The following is a 22,816-nucleotide window of genomic DNA, read 5'->3' as shown; positions in this document are numbered from 1 at the left end:
ATGGTTCTGGTCACCTAATTGGTCATCATATGGTATCAATGTACTTTTTGTGAACTCATGATTCTTTTGAGAATGGTGTACTTCAAAGGCTTTTAGTCCCTAGTTATTTTAAGCATTAGCATCATGAATATGATCTTACTAACATATCATGCATGACGAAAAAAAATGTCTTTGAAGTACCTCTTGATAGAGCTGTTAATTTCCGATTGCCGGCGTACCACCCGAAAATATGAGCGCAAATAGCAGATGTTTCTGAGTGGGTCTCAGGTTATTTGAGATGAGATTTTTGTGAGCATCTCATTCGGCGATCGTATGCCGCGGAGCGTAGACATCAGAGATGAGGGCGCTAAATTGTTTGCTTTTTAAGTTCGTGTTCATTTTAGCATCGTCATTTGTTTCGGCCAGTCCACAGAACTATTATTACAATGGTTATGCACAGAGTGCGCCTTGGAATACAGTGGTTTCGATTGATAACTTCGGTAATTGCCAGGCCCACGATCGTCCTTTGGTTGGAAGATGTGTGAGGTACGAGGATTGCATCAGTGCCATCAAATCAGTGCCCCGAGTAACGCCCTTACTTTGCCCCTCGTCGTCGCCCCATCAACTGGTATGTTGTCCCCATGGCGGATACGTGATTCCGGCACTCAGGGTATCAAAGAGTGAAGAAGGTGTGTGTATAACATATATTTCGTATCCAGGAGTCTAGAACTATATCTTTATAAAGCCTGTTCGAGTGCCTATCCAAGAAGTCATCATAAGCGCCGCCGACGTCGTCGAAATTCCAATCCTAATAAAGAACAAGTGGATCCAGTTGAGCCCATTATCCAAAAGCGCAATCAGAGTGATAATTTCCTGGCTGGTGGGAGACTCACCCTGGAAAACGAGCATCCTTATATGGTAAGACAATAAAAATATAAGGGAATATAACTACTTAATTTATATTTTAAAAGAATGGTAGAAACCCCATTGATAAAAAAGAAGTTTTTATATTTTGACTAAGAATTCCACATTTCGAATAATAGAAAGAGAATCCAAAGAGAAAGGGAAAATGATATCCCAGTTTCCAGCTAAAAATAAAGTTTTTTTAGAACCGTTCAATTAATGTGTTTTGAAATGTATCTTAAAATATCCTAGACAAATGAAAAACATTAAGATCAATACTTTTAATTTATTTGAATAGCCCCCTAATTTCATTTTATTGTCTTACAGTGTGCCCTCGGTTGGCCATCCCGCAGGAATAGATGGATCCATTCGCACGGCTCCAGCAAGCGGAGATACATGTTCAACTGTGGCTGCGTCATGGTTGCGCCACGGTTCGCCATAACGGCAGCCCACTGTGCCAACGTCGGCGGGTGAGCAACGAAAATACAGCAAATACTCGAAATGCTAATGGGTTTGCTTCATCAAAACGAACAGGGAACCCCCGTCGGTGGCGTTGATTGGCGGCGTTGAGTTGAACAGCGGTCGCGGGCAGCTGATTGAAATCAAGCAGATTATAAAACACCCACACTTCGACGAGGAAACTTTGGTCAACGACTTGGCGGTAATCAAGTTGGCCAGGAGATCCAACAAGCCAGTGGCCTGTCTGTGGAACCAGGAGTCCCTGCCCGAGAGTCCGCTGACTGCCCTGGGCTATGGACAAACCAAGTTCGGTTAGTATTGTAAAGTACTAAATAAATAATTTATTATTATCAAATATTTAACAGCTGGCCCACACTCCAATGATCTGCTGCAAATAATGCTCCACCACTTGAACGTTCAACAATGCCAGAGATATTTGCAAAACGATGACAAATTAGTTAATGGCTTGGGATCAGGACAACTATGCGCCGGGGATTACTCCGGTAATATGGACACTTGTCAGGTGAGTCAATACGAAAATTTTTAAGAAGGGGTTAAAATGATATAATAATGAACTGTTTACTGATACCGTCAATACATGTACCATAGTAAAACTTTTTTTTTACAATTTTGATGGAAATTTTGGGTATTAACTTACATTTCTGCTTTAGGGAGATTCTGGAGGACCTCTATTGCTCCATCAGCATATGCGGCATCAGCACCATCGTATTCCCTATGTGGTGGGAATAACTTCCTTTGGAGGAGCCTGTGCCACTGGAGAGCCCGGGGTTTACGTGAGAATAGTCCACTACATTCAGTGGATAGAACAACAGGTGTGGCCATGAGTCAGAAATTCATTTGGGTTCCAATTAAACTTTTTCTAAATTATAAAAAGTATTTCCGATTATTTTTTTTATAGAAACTATTAAATTCTTGCCGCTTATAATATCTTACATGATGTATTTTTAATCAATCTTATAAAATATGTGTAAAATAAATAATATTTTTAAAGTTACAGAAAGTATATTTAATAAGTTAAATTATGGTATCAACGCTGCTTGAAGGCAATCCTCTCGATCCAATCCAAGTAGCTGTACAGCCTGGTGTAAACCCCAGGGGCATTGGGAGCGGCGCAGAATTTGCCAAAGGAGGTGATGCCCACCACGAAGGCCACGCAGTTGTATTCCGGCAGGACGGCATGGAGTGGTCCACCAGAGTCACCCTGACAGGTGTCCTTGCCGCCGGGTAAATATCCCGCACAAAACTGACCCTCAATGATGCCCCTGGGCAGACGGCGCTCCTTGCGGTAGATTTGCTTGCAGCTCATCTGCGGAATCACGTCCAGGTCCACCTGACGCAGGACATTCGACTTGGCGCCCAGGAACTCTGTGCGTCCCCAGCCGGCTGCCACAACGGTGGGTATCTGGAGCTCCGGCAGTTGCCAGAGGCAGGCGGGACGCACTTGCTCCGACAGTCTGGCCCTCCGTGTCAACTTGAGCAGTGCAATGTCATGGTAATAGGCCGATGATCTGTACTTGGGATGCAGCACAATGATCAGGATCTTGATGTCCTGCTGGGCAGAGCTGGTCTCGTTCAACTGGCGGGCACCCAATCTAACCATGTCCGGTGGCTTGCTGAGGGATCGAAGATAGACATTGATTTAGTTCCGCCTTAAAGGATCCTGCAACTTACCTACCCGAGGTGGCACAATGGGCGGCGGTCAGGACATACAGCTCGCTAACCAGGGCACCGCCACAGCCCCACTTAATGTCCACATCCTTGGAGCCACTGCCACTGCCCTGCGTCCATCCCAAAGCCGCCATGTGTGCAAAAAGTCCATGTCGGGTGGGGGTTCCACCCACTATCAAAGGAACGCTGGGCACGCACTGCTTCCCGGAGAAAGTGCGTCCGGTATCGGCCAATTGGAGTCTCCTAGTGGCAGCATTGTATTCCTGGCATTCTGCGAAGGATTATTCCATTTTAAATCTATAGATTTAACCCCTAAAAATGTACTCACTAGTGGCACTGATACGCTGGGCCAGGACATGCTTATCCGCCAAAGGACAACAAATGACCGGGACATTGTTCCGATGGGTGCAAATGTCAATGCGGGTCCCATGCACCCGATATTCCCGGATGACGTGGAGGCACTGATAGGCCAGGATGCAGTAGCCACTTCGGCCATCGAAGCTCCGGCGGCAGAAGGCACCCTCGGGAAGTCCTTCGGAAACCGCGGTCCTTACCTCCCCATCGTCGCCGAACTTCAGATAACTCTCTTCCTCTTCAGTTTCCAGGGCATCTTCATCTTCAGCAGTTGATTGATCTTCCCAAACTTCGGGGATTGTGTATTTGGTGGTCTGGTAATTGATTATTTCAAGGGCATCGAGAGCTGTTGAAAATGATATAGGGGTGTGCGGAATTCAATAATATATAAAGTATCTATCACTTACCCTCAATTCGCCGAGTTTGCAGGAGCACATGCAGGCACGTCAATTGAAGATGTATGATTAGGGACCAAAGTATTATCATTCTATTGGGAATTTTTGAGGTTTCATTATTACCCTCTTAGCACAAGTTTTAAAGAGCTGCAATAAATGTACTTTTAAAGGAAAGGTTTAATTTAATAAGAAAATATCAAGAAAATTGAATCCAATTTTCAGAAGCCTGTTGTCTACCCTTAATTCTATATATTGATCTAAACAGTTTGAACTTTTTATTGGTTGTTGATCTTATAGCTGAAATGTGCAATTCAATTTTTCTTCCACCACTGTGTCCAAAACAAACCCTTGTCTGTCTGTGTGCTTTTTTGTTTAATGTATTTTTATTAATTAATGCGGGCGCTCAATTATAAATTCGGCTGAATTTCAATAAAACTGTTTGCCTGCGCTGTTGTGTTTCTTTTCGCGTATTGTGGATTGGAAGATCCCAGTCGGGTTAAATCGGTCAATCGAACAAGACCTATACAGATGGCGGATTTGAAGCGACTTTGTGTTTATATAGCAATTTGTGTGCTGTCTGGCGGATTTCGAGTGAAGGGACAGGGGGAATTTCCTAATCAATATATGGATCCGAATCGAAATCCCAATCCAGAGCCGGATCCAACCAGGTGGGACTTCAACAACTACAATAGCTACGGTTACAACGGTCAGTGGTCGCCGGGTTACTTTAACAACTACGGATATTATAGACCCCCACCGCCACCACCTCCTCCGCCCTGTGGACGGCCACCACCGGGACCTCCACCACCGGGTCCACCTCCTCCGGGACCGCCACCCGGTTGCCCTGGAGGTCCGCCACCACGCCCGCCACCACGTCACGGGGAAAATGGCCCCAGACGATGGCATCCCCGTCGCCCGCCGCCCAATCATCATATGAACTTTCACAACATCTTCCTAAACACGGAGCGTAAGGTGGACGAGGAGAACTTCAACAAGACCGCGGAGACTGAGGATTTGCATGATGATTTCAATGGGCGATCCATTGTAGCGCCTGGACAGTATCCACATATGGTAAGTATTTGCAATCCAAACAAAAATCAAAAATCAACACAAACCAAAAATAAATACAATAAAAATCGCACGAAACCGGAATGGGGGAAACGCCAAAGTACCGCCGGCCACAACACAAATACGACTAAAAACCGATCGCAGACTTGCAAATCGAAGCCCTAAACCATATGATAACAGTTATTGGGTCCAGCTAATCCTCTCTTCTCCGATCTCGATCTCAGGCCGCTCTGGGATTCCGGAATGAGAACCAGGAGATCGACTACAAGTGCGGAGGCAGCCTCATCAGTGAGAACTTTGTGCTCACCGCCGCTCATTGCCTGACCACTCACGGGTAAGCTTTCCAGTTTGCTCGGAACTTGGTGAGTTCTCTTGGGTCATTTGAGTGTTTTTACCTCAGAGATTAACCCTCTACACTATTCTATCCTAACAAGAATTATGCCTTTCTTCTAAGGAGAATGTGAATTTTCTTTGTTATAAAGATAAGGAAGAAAAAAAGATATTTTTAATCAAAGTACATTTTTTTTATATCAATACTAAAAAATTTAAGCAATAGAAAAATTTGGAATATGTTAAAAAATTTAGTTTCAAAAGAAAACATTAAAAGGAGAGCAATTGATTCCATTCTTCTTTTTTAAAGAATATTTAACATAATAGGTAAGTAACTTAATTACTTTCCTACAGAACCGCTCCCGATGTGGTAAAAATCGGAGACATTAAGCTTAAGGAATGGGAGAACGACGTGGCCCCCCAAAGACGACGAGTTAAGAAAATTTATCTGCACCCGCTGTACAACTCGACTCTTAACTACCATGATATCGGACTTATCGAGTTAAACCGACCGGTGGAGTACACCTGGTTTGTAAAGCCTGCCCGGTTGTGGCCTAAAAATGATATACCTTACGGCAAGCTGCACACCATGGGATACGGATCGACAGGATTCGCTCAGCCGCAGACCAACATTCTCACGGAACTCGATCTATCGGTGGTGCCAATTGACCAGTGCAATACTAGTCTGCCCGCCGATGAAAGTGCTCCCCAGGGAATACTCACGAGTCAGATTTGTGCCCATGACTATGAGAAAAATAGGGATACCTGTCAGGTGAGTGTTTGTAATATAAATGGGTTAAGAATTAAGCTTTTAAAAGACCAATTATAATATATCTATTAAGATATTTATTATTTAATACCAATCTTTGTATACATTACAATCGTTTTCAGAATACAAAATTTTCATCATTATAACTCATCTTTGAAACCTTTTACAGGGCGATTCCGGAGGTCCACTTCAATTGAACTTGGAGCGACAAAAACGCCGGCACAGAAATCGCAGGCACTATCGTTACTACCTCGTGGGAATTACATCTTATGGAGCCTATTGTCGAAGTGAATTCCCCGGTAATTAAGTTTGAAGAGCAAAATATTTTTAAATTAATATATAAATTTATTAATCTTTCAGGGGTTTACACGCGCGTTTCTTCCTATATCGACTGGATAGCATCTATAGTGTGGCCCACTTACTATAGCGAGTTTACTAATCAATAAATATAGTCAGTAATAAAAATGTGCAATCAGAAATGATATAATTTTTTTTATTTTAAGCTCCCTAGTAAAGAGTCTTTACAAAGGTTAGTAACTGGGCTTTAAATTGTTTTTGTTATTTTCACATGGTTGCTAGGTGCCGCGAAATACAAAAATTATTTATTTGGTCAATAATCTATTCTTCTAATAGAAATATTTTGAAAATGGTCGGAAAAAGCAAGAAGAAAAGAAATAGCAAGGATTCTACATCCAGTAATGCCGGAAGTGGCGAGGGTGAGGAGAAAAAGAAGAAAGAAGGCGGTAAAAAGAAAGGGGGCGTGGGAAAGTCCATTGGCTGTGATATTTTCAATGATGCTGCCATGGAAAATGCATACTATGTGTGCCACAATGTGCAGGTGAGTAATTTCGTATACATTTAATTAACAATTATTAACTAGGTTAATATTTTAGGACGTTCTTAAATCAAGAGGATTTGCCTGGCCAGATGGGCAAAAGAAGAAAAAGAAGGGAAAGCGCTAAGAGAGATAATATAAAAGAAATTAACTATAGTAAAGTATCCCTTTACAAATTAATTGTTCTCTGTAATAAATACTTTAAATTAAATCATATTTATTTAAGAAATATTTAAGCTGATATTGAAAGTAAAAGTTCAATGTGGTTCCCCCTTGGCCTGCATAAATGAGTGCATACGTGTTCATATTTGTTTTTATGAAACCAAAACAAGACATCATCGATCAAAAACAAAAAATTCCAATAAACGCAGCCTGCCCAAAGTTAAACGTCAGTGGCAAACATTTCTAGAACAAACGTCACAATCTCCAAAGTACGAACACATTTTTCGAATTCGGCGTGTGAAAAATATAGGAAAGCAAAATTGTATTCGTTTCATAGAATGTGCGAAGCCTGCACCATATAAATAGGAGCAACAATCGCGTTTTTTCAGTCTAAAATCAGCATTACCAGCTGCAGCATCTAAAGGAGTGGTGATTTAAGAAGCGGAGAAACATACCTGTAAATAATGGTTAAGATACCGGCTATAGGAATTGATTTGGGGACCACCTATTCCTGCGTGGGAGTTTGGCAGAACAGCAAGGTAGAGATCATAGCCAATGACCAGGGAAATCGTACCACGCCCTCATATGTGGCATTCAACGATACGGAGCGCCTTATTGGCGATGCGGCCAAGAACCAGGTGAGTCAGGGTCCCCATTATGATTGTCCAAATACGTCGATTGTAGAGCACATTTATGGCCAGGTGCGAATAGCCGTCCGTAGTGATGTGATGCGAGTGATTTAATTGGAATGGTATACAAAAATAAATGCGAGATGCGAAAAATTGGGCAGGGCCGACTTATATAGCCAAAAGCTCTGAAAACTATCTAATTTAAAAATTATTTTGTCATTATTTTATGCAGGAGCAAAAGAATATATTTTGCTCATCAAAATGTATAATTTTTCCAGGTCGCCATGAATGCTAAGAACACGGTGTTCGATGCCAAGCGTCTGATCGGTCGCAAATTTGACGACAAAAAGATCCAGGAGGACCTGAAGCTCTGGCCCTTCAAGGTGATCAACGAGGGCGGCAAGCCCAAGATCGAGGTGGAGTTCAAAGGTGAACGCAAACGATTCGCTCCCGAGGAGGTCAGTTCGATGGTTCTGACCAAGATGCGCGAAATCGCTGAGGTTTACTTGGGTGGCAAGGTGAAGGACGCCGTGATCACAGTGCCAGCTTATTTTAACGATAGCCAGCGTCAGGCAACCAAGGATGCGGGTTCCATTGCGGGACTGAATGTGCTGAGGATCATCAATGAACCCACTGCGGCTGCCTTGGCCTACGGATTGGATAAGAACCTCAAGGGGGAGCGCAATGTTTTAATTTTCGACCTGGGTGGCGGCACCTTCGATGTCTCCATTCTGACCATTGATGAGGGCTCCCTCTTCGAGGTGAAATCCACGGCTGGAGACACTCACTTGGGTGGTGAGGATTTTGATAACCGGCTGGTCAACCATTTTGCTGAGGAGTTTAAGAGGAAGCACAAGTCGGATATTAAGGGAAATGCCAGGGCTTTGCGACGTCTGAGAACGGCTTGTGAGAGGGCGAAGAGAACTTTGTCCTCCAGCACGGAGGCATCTTTGGAGATTGATGCCCTGCACGAGGGCATCGACTTCTACTCGAAGATATCCAGGGCCCGTTTCGAAGAGCTCAACATGGATCTCTTCCGCTCCACCATGCAGCCCGTGGAGCGGGCCCTCAGCGATGCCAAGATGGACAAGAAGGCCATCCACGATGTGGTCCTGGTCGGTGGTTCCACGCGCATCCCAAAAATCCAGAAACTGCTGCAGGATCTGTTCGGTGGCAAGCAGCTGAATCTGTCCATTAATCCCGATGAGGCTGTGGCCTATGGAGCCGCCGTTCAGGCAGCCATTCTCACCGGCGTGGGCAGCTCCCAGATCCAGGATCTTCTTCTGGTGGACGTGGCTCCCCTCTCGCTGGGCATCGAAACCGCTGGCGGTGTGATGACCAAGTTGGTTGAACGAAATGCTAGGATTCCCTGCAAGCAGCAGCAGACCTTCACCACCTACAGTGATAAACAAAATGCGGTGACCATTCAGGTTTACGAGGGAGAGCGGGCCATGACCAAGGATAATAACCTTTTGGGGACCTTTAACCTCACTGGGATTCCACCGGCTCCTCGAGGAGTGCCCCAAATCGAGGTGGCTTTCGATTTAAATGCCGATGGCATCCTGAATGTGAATGCCAAGGATAATAGTACCGGTAAGACCGAGAAGATCACCATCACCAACGATAAGGGAAGGCTTTCTAAAGCGGAGATTGATCGCATGCTCTCGGAGGCGGAGAAGTACAAGGTGGAGGACGATCGTCAGAGGGAACGGGTTCAGTCCCGAAACAATCTCGAGGGATATATCTACAGCTGTCGCCAGGCCGTCGATGAGGCCCCATCTGGTGTCCTCTCCGAGTCGGATCGCTCCAAGGTGCGCGAGAAGTGCAACTCTGAGGCAACCTGGCTTGACAAGAACTCTCTGGCTGAAAAGGAGGAGTTTGAGCACCATCTCCAGGACTGCCAGCGCATCTGCAGTCCCATTATGTCGAAACTCCATGCCGGACCCAAGGGCAAACAGTCGTCGTCTGCTGGAAATGGTGCTCATCCCACCGTGGAGGAGGTGGACTAGTTCCTGTGCTAACTTGTTCAGCTATTGGAAATGTATTATTGAATACCTATTTTCGTAAAAATAAATTTAAGTGCCCTTGTCGTGTTATGGGTCACTTTTTCATTATGTTTTCGGAGTTATGAAAGATAATTATTTAAAATATATGCTAAATACATTCTTTAAAATTCTAGGGACATCTTTAAAAAACACATCTCATAATTCTGTGTTCAGAACTTTCTAATCTGGTATGTATTCCCAATAATTAAATTCAACTGAACTTTTGAAAATTCTTTCTATAACTGAGGATGGTGTAAGGTGCCTTAAAAAATGTCGAATATTTGACAAAAATCTGAATTTTGTATTTTTGACAAAAATGTTAACCATTTTTTCGCCATAAAATTTCAGTTTTTTGGCTGCCATAACAAAAATATAAGTCAGAATGAGGAATGTCATACCTGGTTGAGCTCGTTGTTTAATTTTCAATCGATTGGCATTTCAACCTGAAAATTTTTAATTTTTGCCATTTTTCGAAAAAAAGTGATGCAACCCCTACAAAAATTGAGGAAATTGGTCAAAAAATAAATTTTCCAAAAAGTGATGAGGATCGTTAGCATATTTAGCAAGCTGTTCAAAACAGTCGGTCTTTTAGCTGTACGCCTTGATTTGGCTGAACTACGATGGAAAAACCGGAAAAAAATGTCGAATTTTTGACAAAAATCGGAATTTTGTATTTTTGACAAAAAATGTAACCCTTTTTTCGCCATAAAAATTTCAGTTTTTTGGCTGCCATAACAAAAATATAAGTCAGAATGAGGAATGTCATACCTGGTTGAGCTCGTTGTTTAATTTTCAATCGATTGGCATTCTAACCTGAAAATGTTTCATTTTTGCCATATTTCGAAAAAAAGTGAGGAAGGTCAAAAAATAAATTTTCCAAAAAGTGATGAGGATTGTTAGCATATTTTGCAAGCTGTTCAAAACAGTCGGTCTTTTTGCTGTACGCCTTGATTTGGCTGAACTACGATGGAAAAACCAAAAAAAAATGTCGCATTTTTGACAAAAATCTAAATTTTGTATTTTTGACAAAATTTTTAACGCTTTTTACGCCATAAAAATTCAGTTTTTTGGCTGCCATAACAAAAATATAAGTCAGAATGAGGAATGTCATACCTCGTTGAGCTCGTTGTTTAATTTCCAATCGATTGGCATTTCAACTTGAAAATTTTTAATTTTTGCCATTTTTCGAAAAAAAGTGATGTAACCCCTACAAAAATTGAGAAAATTGGTCAAAAAAAAAATTTTCCAAAAAGTGATGAGGATCGTTAGCACATTTAGCAAGCTGTTTAAAACAGTCGGTCTTTTAGCTGTACGCCTTGATTTGGCTGAACTACGATGGAAAAAACGGAAAAAAATGTCGAATTTTTGACAAAAATCTGAATTTTGATTTTTGACAAAAATTTTAACCTTTTTTTCGCCATAAAAATTCAGTTTTTTGGCTGCCATAACAAAAATGAATGAGGAATGTCATACCTCGTTGTTGAGTGCTGGTATCAAATAAAATTTAATCTCGAAAACATCACATTTTTTCTTATTCTCTGATCTTAATCGATACACATTGCTCTATATTTCGTCCACTTTGGGAGTCGTATTTTTTTTTAAAGATGTAAAATGTATATCTTAAATTAAGTAGACTGACTGGCTTTATCGTGAACAGCATCACAGCACTAGTTAGTCCAATCAATTTTCCGTGTACTTAAAATATATGGTTTTCTATTTTCCAACAGCAGTGCAAACATCAGTAGGCGGATAGCTCGACTGCAATGAATCGATTAAGTTCGTATGCTTAATATTAAATATACGTTTCCAATGCTTTGCATATTAACCCCTTGATCCCCCGTTGGCAAGCTTTGAGTTTGCTTTGGTTTTTGGGTATTACCGATCAGTCTTCCACGGAATTTTGTCGCGAAATGGCCGTAGCACCGAGCAAACTTCTGGAGTCGCCCCTAAATCGGTTGCACTGCGCCATTCTACATAGTCTACCGGGTCAGAGTTGCACAGAAGCTTTCTTTTGGAATCTGTTCCGCAATCATGTCTCCAGTGCGAAGTACTATTCACCCTTGTTGCTGGTCTGGTAGTAGATCGATTTTAATATTATAGTTGAGGATTTGTTTTCTCAATGTCATTCTAGTTTGTTATCTGACAAAGAAATACAGTTAAATTGTTAACGAAGACAGGATAGATTTCTCAATGTGATGTTAGTTTACGGAGTATGTTATTTAATGATTCAAAGTTAAATTTAACTAGAACATTTTAGTCAGTTAACTATAACGTGATACTGAGATGCAATCTAACTTAACGCAAAAGTAACATACTAAAACCGTGTCCAAAGTATAATCCCTGTATGAAAATATAAACTTTATTTAATTGCAGCTACCCTTGCTCATGAATTGGCGACGTCTGTCTAAAACATTCGTACTTTCTGTGTTGAAAAACTATTTGCAATCCTTCAGTTTCGCCGCCTTTATAAATGCCATTACCTTTTACTTAATGTGCGTAAGCAGGCGTTTCAATGGTCGATTTGTGTTTATATTCATACCATATCTGCCCTGCTGGACTGCCTCCCAACTCAGTTGGTTGATGCCTCCCCAGGTTCTTCACTTCTTTGTGACTGGAATAACACCTGCGGTAAGTAAATGAATATTTCTTATAGAACCAAAACCAAATGTAAATCAATTACAGGCCATAGAAAGCTTGCTGAGGTATTTTGACGCCGGACTGGTACATTCTCCCTTGGCTCAGACCCTCATCTTTATGATATCCTCTGTGGTGGTCTTGCACTATCAGCAGACCCGAAAGTATTCCGGTTTCTGGTTTATCCGACCGACTTCCTTGGCCGAGGATCACAAGGAAGACACCATCTTCAAGCGAATGATTCAGGGTCTAAGGGAATTAAGATCTTACTTGGGCATTGGGATTGTCTTAGATCTTATAAATCCCATAATGAAGAGGAACCTGAAGCTCATGCGACCAAAGATGACCAGTTTCTTGACAGGCTATATAGGATTATTTAAGGTGATTATAATATATATTTAACTTGAAATGTTAATAGCTTGCATCTTTTTTCAGCTGGTACAATTACTTCCGTTTAATAATTTAGATGTAAAGCAGCTTAATGCTCTAGCATCTTTTATAAGTGGTGCTTCCTTTGCCCTCTTACCAAATCGTCTTACCTTCATGTGTTTTGCTGTTGTGACGGCGATCCAGGTGATTTGGCAACAGGTGTGCAAGCTTAAAGCTGAAAAAGATCCGATACTTTCTGGCATGCAAAAGATTCCCTGGTCAAGACTGTTGATACCCTGTTGTCTGGCTTACCTGGTGCACATTTTCTTTTATCACCAACGCCATCTCAACGAGGTTGCCCGGAGTTTCATAGACAGTACATGCGATAAAAAGTAAGTAAATGATAAAACAATAGATCCTTGATAATATAGATCCTTTTTTAAACCATTACAGTGGCCAGCGATTATTGGATCTGATGAGCCTTCCCGATATAAACGCCATAATAGAAACGGCGAATAAGTCACCAAAAACCTCTTTTTGGTTTTAAATATGTTAAACTCAACTTTTGTACTAAAAAGAATTGACTTACTACTAAAATATACACATTGAAATTTGATAGTGTTTATATAAATAATAAAATCTTAACTTGTCAGAACCAAATCATAATTGGCACTTAAGCTTGGAACATATAGGTATTTACCAAATGACGTTATAAGCGATGTGCATTTATAATTTTTATCTCACCTAAAACGGGTTTTGAATGTGCCAAACCTCTCAATTAGTTGCGTTATCTGTGACAAGAGAAACTGGAGATATCTCCTATTTTGTGACTGCAAATGGAGATGTCTCCAAGGAAATTATAATAAAATTGAGATAAATTTATCGAATTTTAAAATATGTTGTTTAAAAGAATGACTTTATTAAATCTTTGCTTAAGCTAAAATGTATTGGAATTTCAAGTCTGTATAAGGATACAATTAATATTGGTCCTAAGCATCATTAGCCAGCCAAATGTCGGAAGTGCAGTCACCGCCAGGATAACGCATTTCATGGGGCAGACTGGGACCGTAGGGCTCCTTGCCAAAGTCAACCAAGAAGTCTTCATTCAGGGATATTCCTCCATTCACGGTATCCACATCAATCAGCACAATATGACCGCCTTGGGATACCATTTTAGGATAGAACTAAAAAATAAGAGATATTATATTTTCGCTATTTAAGAAGGATTCTTTTTTAAAGTACTCACCTGCTTATCCCAGGGGGAATATAATGACGAAGAGACATATAAACGCTTGCCATCAAGAGACAGCTGCATCATTTGTGGACCTCCTTCTAATCGGCGACCTTTAACATACCGAGCTGGTGGTCGCTCCTAAAATAGAAAATCATGTTTCAAACTAAATAAGTCAATAATAATACCATACATACCTTCAGTTCCTTATCTTCCTTAACTATAACATTGGGCAAATCACTGCATATGGCACCTCCCAGGAAAAGCTGTCCGGTAAGCTTCGGGTTTTCAGGATTAGTAATATCATATTGTCTAACATCGCCATGTCGCCAGCAGTTGACATAGAGGAATCGGTCATCCAGAGATATGATAATGTCCGAGATCATGCCCCCCATATCCTCCACGTTTCCACTGCCGGTATCCACCAGTTTTCCGGGAATATCTATCACCTTTTTGGCCTCAAACTCATCCGAATCAGCTTTTTTCTTGAAGTAGAACACCTTGGCATTGAGGGCACAGCCAACGAATCCTTCCGCTCGTTTAGGATCGTGAAGGAAGCGAATCTCCAAAGGCGTTATACCATCCGAACCCAAATCGATTGTTTGATAGAGAGTCTGCGTAGACCATTTGTAGAAGTTTAGACGGCAGCCGTACTGCGTCATGTCATCGAGGTCACCATTCTTCCAGCCCCTAAAACCAGAAACAACATTTCATAATTAAGTTACTTTTTGTACCCCATAATATGTTTTCTATTATTTTTTCACTTACCGTCGCCATTTGTTGGGGGCTCCCCACTCCGAAGAAACCATCACATCGAAATAAGGTTGATACCAGAAATCGTAACCACATAGTGCCTTCTTTCCTCCCTTGGTCCAAGTTCCGATACAATTGAATTCCGAATCAAAGAGGATAAAGTCTCCTTTGGCATATCCCTCTGCATCGCCCATTACGGATATCATAATATTTCCATTGGCCAGGCAGTGAGTGGTGTGGGGACCCGTCACATTGTGACTTTTCAACACATCGGCATCGATGGTCTTGATAATCTCTGGCTTTCGGGGATCCGTAACCACATCGAGTATATATACAAAATCTGAATTCAAAGCCGGCAGTACCAGCCTATCTCTTTTTGGAACGGTTTTAGAGTTCTCATCGACATAGTAGCAACTGGAGCAGGCGTTCCAGCCAGAGTGATGCAGCTCGTCACCTTTCCGATTTGTAAATGTACGGTGCACTATCTTAAATAGGTAATATAAAAATATAAAAGCAGTTAAGTAAATGATTAATTTAATTATAATTGCTTGCTCTCACAGTGATACTTGATTTATTTACCTGGCAGTAGGTGGGGCTCTCGGGATCCACATCGACTGTTGACAGATAATCGCCGTGGGGCTCATCTAGGTTGGGCTGAACGGTGACCGTGTAGAGCAGTTTCTCACGGGGACCACTCCTCATAGCATCCAGCGGGGTTGCGTAACCCGGTCCTCGGCAACAGGCTGCATAAAAACAATTTAATTATCAAAATTGCTCGGGATTTGTATTCACTTTATCAAAGATTCGAGGCATGTGTTTGTAATTCAAAGTACATATATGTGTTTTGTTTTTACTTTTATTGGACATGGCTCGGCGGTTGTTGTCGAACGAAGATCAGCGACAGAATGAATATCGCCCGATGTAGAGCGAAAGCTTTATACTGGGTCTCTCTTGCCGGCATCTTGTATATACAGTGGTCGGCATATGTATTTTGACAAAATAAAAGTTAAGTATACTCATAACTTGAATTTACTTCTTGTAAACTATAGGCATCAATGGAAAGGTAATTTCAATGCCGTTTGAATGATACAATACATTTCTTAACCCATTCAGTATTTATTGAAAAGGACGAATTTGTGTAAATCAACTTTTAAATTTTTTTAAAAAACTTTTTTCTTCGTCTTGAAAACTTAAATTTTTTGATGCAAAAAGTTTCTTCAAACAAAAACAATAGTAACTGCAAAAAGAATTTTTCAAAAATCATTTTTCTTATATTTTTTATGAATTTTTGAAAATGCTTAAAAACAGGCATTTGAGCCATATTTTTCTCTTTTTCATACAAATTTTTTCCGACATTGTCACCTTCAAAAAATCATAAAAAATATAAGGAAAATGATTTTTGAAAAATTCTTTTTGCAGTTACTATTATTTTTGTTTGAAGAAACTTTTTGCATCAAAAAGTTTAAGTTTTCAAGTCGAGGAAAAAAGTTTGAAAAAAAAATTTAAAAGTTGATTTACACAAATTTGTCCTTTTCAATAAGTACTGAATGGGTAAAGAAATGTATTGTATCATTCAAACGGCATTGAAATTACCTTTCCATTGATGCCTATAGTTTACAAGAAGTAAATTCAAGTTATGAGTATACTTAACTTTTATTTTGTCAAAATACATAAGCCGACCAGTGTATACAATATATGTACATTGCCTTATGAGCTCTTCAAATAATTACCAAAGAGAACCGGTTCGCCGCCTTTCTTATCACTAATACTAGTTAGGTCAGTTACACTTGTGAATGTGTTTAGATTAAATGTTATCTCTCATTACGAATCTAAGAAGTTCAAAATATTATTTAAGAGCTTTATGGCTGATAGTGGAATTTGGTGGGGGGAAGTTTGAACATTGAGTTCTTTATATATTTGAATTGTGTCGTCATTTAGTCAAGAAGAAAGAAGTATTGATTTAAACAAACAAGATCTGTCATATTTCAAAAATGCTTTGAAAAATCTTGGAATATCTTCACTCGCAAGAGGATGTGGCAAAACGCACACACCAGGCTATTAATGAGGAAAACTATACATGCCCATACATTATTAGATCCAAAAAAGGTAAAATGTCGTTTACAAAGGGTGTTGCAAAAAGACAAGTATATAGGCTAGTATTTATTCCAAAATCTCCGAAAGTTTTTGTGAAAATAGCCTTATATATGATGGAGTTAGTTAAAAGCTGATAAGAAACCCGCCAAATTCACAACGGTTAGCCATGCTATGAACCGCGACAAGTTAAATTATCGATTTAGCTATCGGTCTTTCAGCGTAACCGCTTCCAATAAGTTTGGTATATTTCTTAGCGCCGGCAGATTGGCAATTAAACGGTCACACTGCAGGCAGGAAATATTTTAGCGCGTCGCAACGAAAAAGCAATTGTAATCCTCGTGGTGGCTAGTTAATCCAAAGCTTGTTAGCTCTATTGAATCGAGGATAACCCGATCCTGGACAGCGTGCAGCCATGTCGCATCACTACGTGGTGACGGCGCAAAAGCCGACGGCGGTTGTTGCCTGTTTAACTGGTAAGTATGGCAGCGGAGGGAAGAGGGGTCCCTATGTGGTCTCCCCGGCGAAAACAGAAACAAGCATGTTTGCCGGTTGCCGGATTACACAAGCCAAAATATACATATGTTTGCTAAACACCGGCACATTAATCTTATCTTTATCTCTTCTCCAGGCAACTTCACCTCGCCCACGGATCTCAATCTTATTATTGCCCGGAACAACCAGGTGGAAATTGATCTGGTCACGCCGGAGGGACTGCGTCCTCTTAAAGAGATCAACATCAATGGCACCATTGCCGTGATGCGGCACTTCCGACCGCCCGACAGCAACAAGGATCTGCTCTTCATCCTGACGCGTCGCTACAACGTTATGATCCTCGAGGCCCGCATGGTCAACGATGTCATCACGGTGGTCACCAAGGCCAACGGCAATGTGTCCGATTCGGTGGGCATTCCCTCCGAGGGAGGCGTCATCGCCGCCATCGATCCCAAGGCCAGGGTCATCGGTATGTGCCTGTACCAAGGCCTGTTCACCATCATTCCGATGGATAAGGAGGCCAGCGAGCTGAAGGCCACCAATTTGCGGTAATATTAAATATAAATTTTGGAGAAGCGACGCTATAAAGTGCTTCTTATCAATGAAACATCAATCCATAAGAAACTTATTTCAAAATTCAAGATGATTCATCAACATGTGTGCATGGTTCTTTCAAATTTGTAGGTCTGTAGGTCCATACTTTTCATATAAGATAGTATTTGATTTCATATAAGATGGTTTCATACGCTATCATTGCACTAAAATTTTTCAAATTTCTCCCTTACAGAATGGACGAGCTGAACGTGTACGATGTGGAGTTTCTGCATGGCTGCCTCAACCCCACCGTCATAGTCATCCACAAGGACAATGACGGCAGGCATGTAAAGTCCCACGAGATCAACCTGCGGGAGAAGGAGTTCATGAAAATAGCCTGGAAGCAGGACAACGTAGAAACCGAGGCCACCATGCTGATCCCAGTGCCGTCACCCATCGGTGGAGTGATCGTAATTGGGCGGGAATCGATCGTGTATCACGACGGAAGCAACTACCATGCGGTGGCGCCGCTCACCTTCCGCCAAAGCACCATCAACTGCTACGCCCGTGTGAGTAGCAATGGATTGCGCTACCTGCTAGGCAACATGGATGGCCAGCTGTACATGTTGTTCCTGGGCACGTCGGAGACGAGCAAGGGAGTGACTGTAAAGGACATCAAGGTGGAGCAGCTGGGCGAGATCTCTATACCAGAGTGCATTACTTACCTGGACAATGGGTTCCTCTACATCGGAGCTCGTCACGGCGATTCGCAATTGGTGCGCCTCAATTCGGAGGCTATCGATGGCTCTTATGTTGTGCCTGTAGAGAACTTTACCAACCTGGCACCGATCCTGGACATTGCTGTCGTGGATCTGGATCGTCAGGGACAGGGCCAGATCATCACGTGCTCGGGCAGCTTTAAGGATGGATCCCTGCGCATTATTCGCATAGGTATTGGCATCCAGGAGCATGCCTGCATTGATCTCCCCGGCATCAAGGGCATGTGGTCTTTGAAGGTGGGAGTCGATGAGAGTCCTTATGAGAACACTCTGGTACTGGCCTTTGTGGGTCACACGAGAATCCTCACCCTTTCCGGCGAAGAAGTTGAAGAAACCGAGATTCCCGGATTCGCCAGCGATCTGCAGACTTTCCTTTGTTCAAATGTGGATTATGATCAGGTTAGCCTTTAAGCATTTTTAATACTAAGTCACAAGTATATTAACTCCTATCTTCTTCAGTTAATCCAAGTTACTTCGGACAGTGTTCGCTTAGTGAGTAGTGCCACCAAAGCTCTCGTGGCCGAGTGGCGTCCACAAGGCGATCGTTCCATCGGAGTCGTATCTTGCAACACCACGCAAATCGTGGTGGCTTCTGCATGCGACATATTTTACATCATTATTGAAAATGGAAGCCTAAGAGAGCAGTGTCGCAGGACTTTGGATTATGAGGTGGCCTGCCTGGATGTCACTCCCTTGGATGAGACGCAAAAGAAGTCGGATTTGGTGGCCGTGGGCTTGTGGACAGATATATCTGCTGTCATCCTGTCGCTGCCGGATCTTAAGACCATTTACACAGAAAAACTAAGCGGTGGTAAGCTTTAATGCTATAACTTGCAATTTCGAGCTCACATCTCCTTTCTTTTTAGAAATCATTCCCCGCTCTATTCTGATGACCACCTTCGAGGGAATCCATTATCTGCTCTGTGCTTTGGGTGACGGCTCTATGTATTACTTTATCATGGACCAGACCACTGGGCAATTGACAGACAAGAAGAAGGTGACGCTTGGCACGCAACCAACCACGCTGCGCACCTTCCGGTCCTTATCCACCACGAATGTCTTTGCCTGCTCCGATCGTCCCACGGTGATTTACTCTTCAAATCACAAGTTGGTGTTCTCAAATGTGAATCTGAAGGAGGTTAACCACATGTGCTCGCTGAATGCGCAGGCCTATCCGGACAGTTTGGCGTTGGCCAACAAGAACGCTGTTATTTTGGGCACCATCGATGAGATCCAGAAGCTGCATATTCGAACAGTGCCGCTGGGCGAGGGACCACGACGAATTGCCTACCAGGAGGCATCGCAGACGTTTGCTGTGTCCACTCTACGAATTGATGTTCATGGAAGAGGTGGAGCTAAACCACTGCGGAACAGTGCCTCCACGCAGGCCCAAAATATAACGTGTAGCTCTAATTTCCTGCCCAAACCGGGTGGTGGAAATTCCACGGCTGCCAATGCGGAAGTGGGGCAAGAGATCGATGTACACAACCTGCTGGTCATCGATCAAAACACGTTCGAGGTTCTCCACGCCCACCAATTCGTGTCCCCCGAAACTATATCCTCGCTGATGTCCGCCAAGCTGGGCGATGATCCCAATACGTACTACGTGGTGGCCACGTCATTGGTAATTCCAGAAGAACCGGAGCCAAAGGTGGGAAGGATCATCATCTTCCACTACCACGACAACAAGCTCACCCAGGTGGCCGAAACTAAGGTGGATGGAACCTGCTATGCCCTGGTTGAGTTCAATGGCAAAGTTCTTGCCGGTATCGGAAGTTTTGTGCGCCTATACGAGTGGACCAATGAGAAGGAGCTGCGCATGGAGTGCAACATTCAAAACATGATTGCCGCCTTATATCTGAAGGCCAAGGGTGACTTTATCCTGGTTGGAGATCTGATGCGATCCATCACGCTGCTGCAGCACAAGCAGATGGAGGGCATCTTTGTTGAGATTGCCCGTGATTGTGAACCCAAGTGGATGAGAGCTGTTGAAATACTTGACGATGATACGTTCCTGGGCTCCGAGACAAATGGAAATCTGTTCGTCTGTCAAAAGGACAGGTAAGTTTAACAGGCTTTTGAGTCAAAAAAAAAGTTGATTAGTTTACATATTCCACAAAAAATATGATAATAATGAGAGGTGTGACTCTGATTTACAACGTAAAATCATTTTGTATCACTTTAGTGCCGCCACAACCGACGAGGAACGTCAGTTGCTGCCGGAGCTGGCCCGTTTCCACTTGGGCGACACTGTGAACGTTTTCCGCCACGGATCCCTGGTGATGCAGAACGTTGGTGAGCGAACAACGCCAATCAATGGATGTGTACTGTACGGCACATGCAACGGAGCCATTGGCATTGTGACCCAGATACCGCAGGACTTCTACGACTTCCTGCACGGACTGGAGGAGCGACTAAAGAAAATCATAAAGTCGGTGGGCAAGATCGAGCATACGTACTACCGCAATTTCCAAATTAACACCAAAGTGGAGCCCAGCGAGGGATTCATCGATGGAGACCTGATCGAAAGCTTTTTGGACTTGAGTCGAGAGAAGATGCGTGATGCCGTTCAGGGATTGGAGGTGAGTTTAGTTACTATGTTTAATTTGAAACCTCTTGCTAAAGTTTTGAATTTATTTTTCAGTTCACTCTGAATGGCGAACGAAAGGGCGCGGATGTGGAAGATGTCATAAAGATAGTCGAGGACCTCACACGCATGCATTGAGGACTTGTGGTCGTTTGTATATAAGTATTGGAAATGGAACTAACTCGACGCGAATTATTTGAATGTACATGAAAATTCGATACCATGTATCCCGCTTAATCCCGTAACTACCCATTCGAAGCTCCCCGTGCTAGATGCTACGACGATCGTAAAAACGATGTTTCACGAGTTCCTCGTTTGTGTTTGCTCGAAAAAATATTGACAGTGTAGCAAAAAAAAATTGTTTTAAGTGCGTCGCGAGCGCGCTCTTTCAAAGTTGCGCCACAGTCCCGCATTAATTTAATAAACCAAAATTTTAAATAAAAACAAGGGTATTTTTAAAGGGTTTGTGGTCTTATTCTTAAAATTTTTCTAATACTTTCAACTTTTATGATCGATATTTTTTTTAATGAAATAATTGCCTTATATTTCCTTAAATAATTAAAAAATTTAAATATGTCTTTGAATTAAATCATAAATTTGGTCTCTACCTGCAATTTATATTTTTCATTCTAAAATAATTTCAAACAATATTTTTCTTCACCTGTTCATATCTTAAGTTTCTGTAGCTGTTCTAAGATTTCCTGTACTTAATTTAGTTTCTTAAATGCGCGTAAATGTAGAGAAGTAATTATTTTTTATGGCTTACTGAAAACGACGAATAAAGTTATTCAATGATGATAATGTCTCGTTATTTATTTACTTTTTACGTTCATTTACATACGCAAGCATTGTAAAACTATTTGCAAATTTTGAGTGGTTTTGGTTTTATAATGAATACTATTCATATTTAAATTAGAGGGTTCTAATAGAAAGACGAATTCTAAATACCCTATTATACAACGGTTGCAATGATAGCTGAAAATATACGATGCTTTTATAATATTTGACTTTAGTTTGTAAAATTTACATATTATTTTATAAAGTGCCCAAAAAAAATATTTTTTTTAAAAATGCCATTAGTCCTTTCAAGTTCCAAAGATTTATTTTTTCTTTTTGAAAATATTTTGCAAACTAGTCAGTGATTTTTAAAAGTAGTCTTATCGGAAGGTCTCTTATTTTCTTTTAGTTTTCAATGTTAATGCAAAATGTATGGTAAGAGCACTCTGGTTTATAAAGATGTAAAATACAAACATAAAAATGCTGTGTATGAAACCTGGAAATGTCGATCCCCCTTGCTAATACCTTTTTGCACACCGCACGCATGCGCAGCACAGTTCTTTTGACACCGGTCCCCGGGCACGTCCATATCAACCAGATCCGGCAGAAACGTGAGTCCATATGCATACAGGGTGTGGGAGAAATAGGTGGGAGGGGTGTTTCGAGGCGGGGTGGTGTGGCGGCATTGGCGTTTCATTCATTAATACACGCAGACAGGCGAGCGAACGGGAAGGAGGCTGGAAAGTTGCATGCTCAGCCACCACCAACACGGGCAACACCAGCGACACAAGCAACTTCCAGTCAAGGGATTGGAACTGTGAGTGTATGGGTGGGTTGTATCCGTGTGCGGCATCTGTGTGCGTGTGCGTGCGCACTCGTCGCGCCTCCACATCACTTGCCTGTGTGTTGGTGTTGCTGCCGTGCCGATGTTGCTGCTGTGAAGTGATGT

General features: G+C 42.0%; 8 protein-coding genes across 12 annotated transcripts; 6 read left to right on the top strand and 2 right to left on the bottom strand.

Moving 5' to 3' along the window:
- Positions 1-294: 294 nt before the first annotated feature.
- LOC108014131 (serine protease snake) lies at positions 295-3,941 on the top strand. Its single transcript, XM_036818012.3, has 6 exons — positions 295-668; positions 725-897; positions 1,210-1,352; positions 1,417-1,652; positions 1,707-1,864; positions 2,013-3,941. The coding sequence occupies exons 1-6, from the start codon at positions 338-340 to the stop codon at positions 2,184-2,186; spliced, it is 1,215 nt and encodes a 404-aa protein (XP_036673907.3). The 5' UTR covers positions 295-337; the 3' UTR covers positions 2,187-3,941.
- Positions 2,390-3,925, bottom strand: snk (snake). Of its 2 annotated transcripts, none has more exons than XM_017080152.4 (4): positions 3,792-3,925; positions 3,359-3,730; positions 3,034-3,301; positions 2,390-2,975 (listed from the first exon to the last, which is right to left on the bottom strand). In XM_017080152.4, exons 1-4 carry the CDS (start codon positions 3,868-3,870, stop codon positions 2,390-2,392), a joined length of 1,305 nt encoding a protein of 434 aa, XP_016935641.4. In that variant the 5' UTR covers positions 3,871-3,925. The 2 variants fall into 2 exon arrangements, with proteins under 2 accessions (XP_016935641.4, XP_065723333.2); XM_065867261.2 differs by having other exon boundaries at positions 2,834-2,975; positions 3,038-3,301.
- Positions 3,942-4,181: 240 nt separating the features above from the next.
- On the top strand, positions 4,182-6,425 carry LOC108020764 (venom protease). Of its 2 annotated transcripts, XM_036818011.3 has the most exons (6): positions 4,202-4,447; positions 4,529-4,850; positions 5,072-5,181; positions 5,532-5,949; positions 6,116-6,245; positions 6,307-6,425. In XM_036818011.3, exons 1-6 carry the CDS (start codon positions 4,308-4,310, stop codon positions 6,390-6,392), a joined length of 1,206 nt encoding a protein of 401 aa, XP_036673906.2. In that variant the 5' UTR covers positions 4,202-4,307; the 3' UTR covers positions 6,393-6,425. The 2 variants fall into 2 exon arrangements, with proteins under 2 accessions (XP_036673905.2, XP_036673906.2); XM_036818010.3 differs by having other exon boundaries at positions 4,182-4,850.
- Positions 6,426-6,514: 89 nt separating this feature from the next.
- On the top strand, positions 6,515-7,386 carry LOC108020768 (small lysine-rich protein 1). Its single transcript, XM_017089147.4, has 2 exons — positions 6,515-6,784; positions 6,840-7,386. The coding sequence occupies exons 1-2, from the start codon at positions 6,515-6,517 to the stop codon at positions 6,906-6,908; spliced, it is 339 nt and encodes a 112-aa protein (XP_016944636.3). The 3' UTR covers positions 6,909-7,386.
- Hsc70-2 (Heat shock protein 70 cognate 2) lies at positions 7,188-9,686 on the top strand. The gene is made up of 2 exons (XM_017086041.4): positions 7,188-7,581; positions 7,851-9,686. The coding sequence occupies exons 1-2, from the start codon at positions 7,408-7,410 to the stop codon at positions 9,579-9,581; spliced, it is 1,905 nt and encodes a 634-aa protein (XP_016941530.4). The 5' UTR covers positions 7,188-7,407; the 3' UTR covers positions 9,582-9,686.
- A 1,806-nt stretch (positions 9,687-11,492) lies between these two features.
- LOC108018479 (uncharacterized) lies at positions 11,493-13,280 on the top strand. 2 transcript variants are annotated; one of them, XM_017086034.4, is made up of 5 exons: positions 11,493-11,686; positions 11,991-12,245; positions 12,300-12,632; positions 12,687-13,012; positions 13,074-13,280. In XM_017086034.4, exons 1-5 carry the CDS (start codon positions 11,528-11,530, stop codon positions 13,165-13,167), a joined length of 1,167 nt encoding a protein of 388 aa, XP_016941523.4. In that variant the 5' UTR covers positions 11,493-11,527; the 3' UTR covers positions 13,168-13,280. The 2 variants fall into 2 exon arrangements, with proteins under 2 accessions (XP_016941523.4, XP_016941524.4); XM_017086035.4 differs by having other exon boundaries at positions 11,553-11,691.
- Positions 13,281-13,515: 235 nt separating this feature from the next.
- On the bottom strand, positions 13,516-15,575 carry LOC108018476 (methanethiol oxidase). Of its 2 annotated transcripts, none has more exons than XM_017086032.4 (6): positions 15,459-15,575; positions 15,184-15,347; positions 14,620-15,089; positions 14,049-14,541; positions 13,867-13,992; positions 13,516-13,804 (listed from the first exon to the last, which is right to left on the bottom strand). In XM_017086032.4, the coding sequence occupies exons 1-6, from the start codon at positions 15,469-15,471 to the stop codon at positions 13,610-13,612; spliced, it is 1,461 nt and encodes a 486-aa protein (XP_016941521.3). In that variant the 5' UTR covers positions 15,472-15,575; the 3' UTR covers positions 13,516-13,609. The 2 variants fall into 2 exon arrangements, with proteins under 2 accessions (XP_016941521.3, XP_065721408.2); XM_065865336.2 differs by having other exon boundaries at positions 15,438-15,486.
- Positions 15,576-16,966: 1,391 nt separating this feature from the next.
- pic (DNA damage-binding protein pic) lies at positions 16,967-21,550 on the top strand. Its single transcript, XM_017086042.4, has 7 exons — positions 16,967-17,171; positions 17,327-17,738; positions 17,978-18,902; positions 18,963-19,314; positions 19,370-20,564; positions 20,689-21,085; positions 21,148-21,550. Exons 1-7 carry the CDS (start codon positions 17,111-17,113, stop codon positions 21,226-21,228), a joined length of 3,423 nt encoding a protein of 1,140 aa, XP_016941531.1. The 5' UTR covers positions 16,967-17,110; the 3' UTR covers positions 21,229-21,550.
- The last annotated feature ends 1,266 nt before the right edge of the window (positions 21,551-22,816 follow it).

The sequence above is a fragment of the Drosophila suzukii genome, chromosome 3, assembly GCF_043229965.1.
Source record: "Drosophila suzukii chromosome 3, CBGP_Dsuzu_IsoJpt1.0, whole genome shotgun sequence".
Lineage (NCBI taxonomy): Eukaryota > Metazoa > Arthropoda > Insecta > Diptera > Drosophilidae > Drosophila > Drosophila suzukii.
The sequence above is the reverse complement of the archived record's forward strand: the minus strand, read 5'-3'. Positions and strand labels throughout refer to the sequence as shown.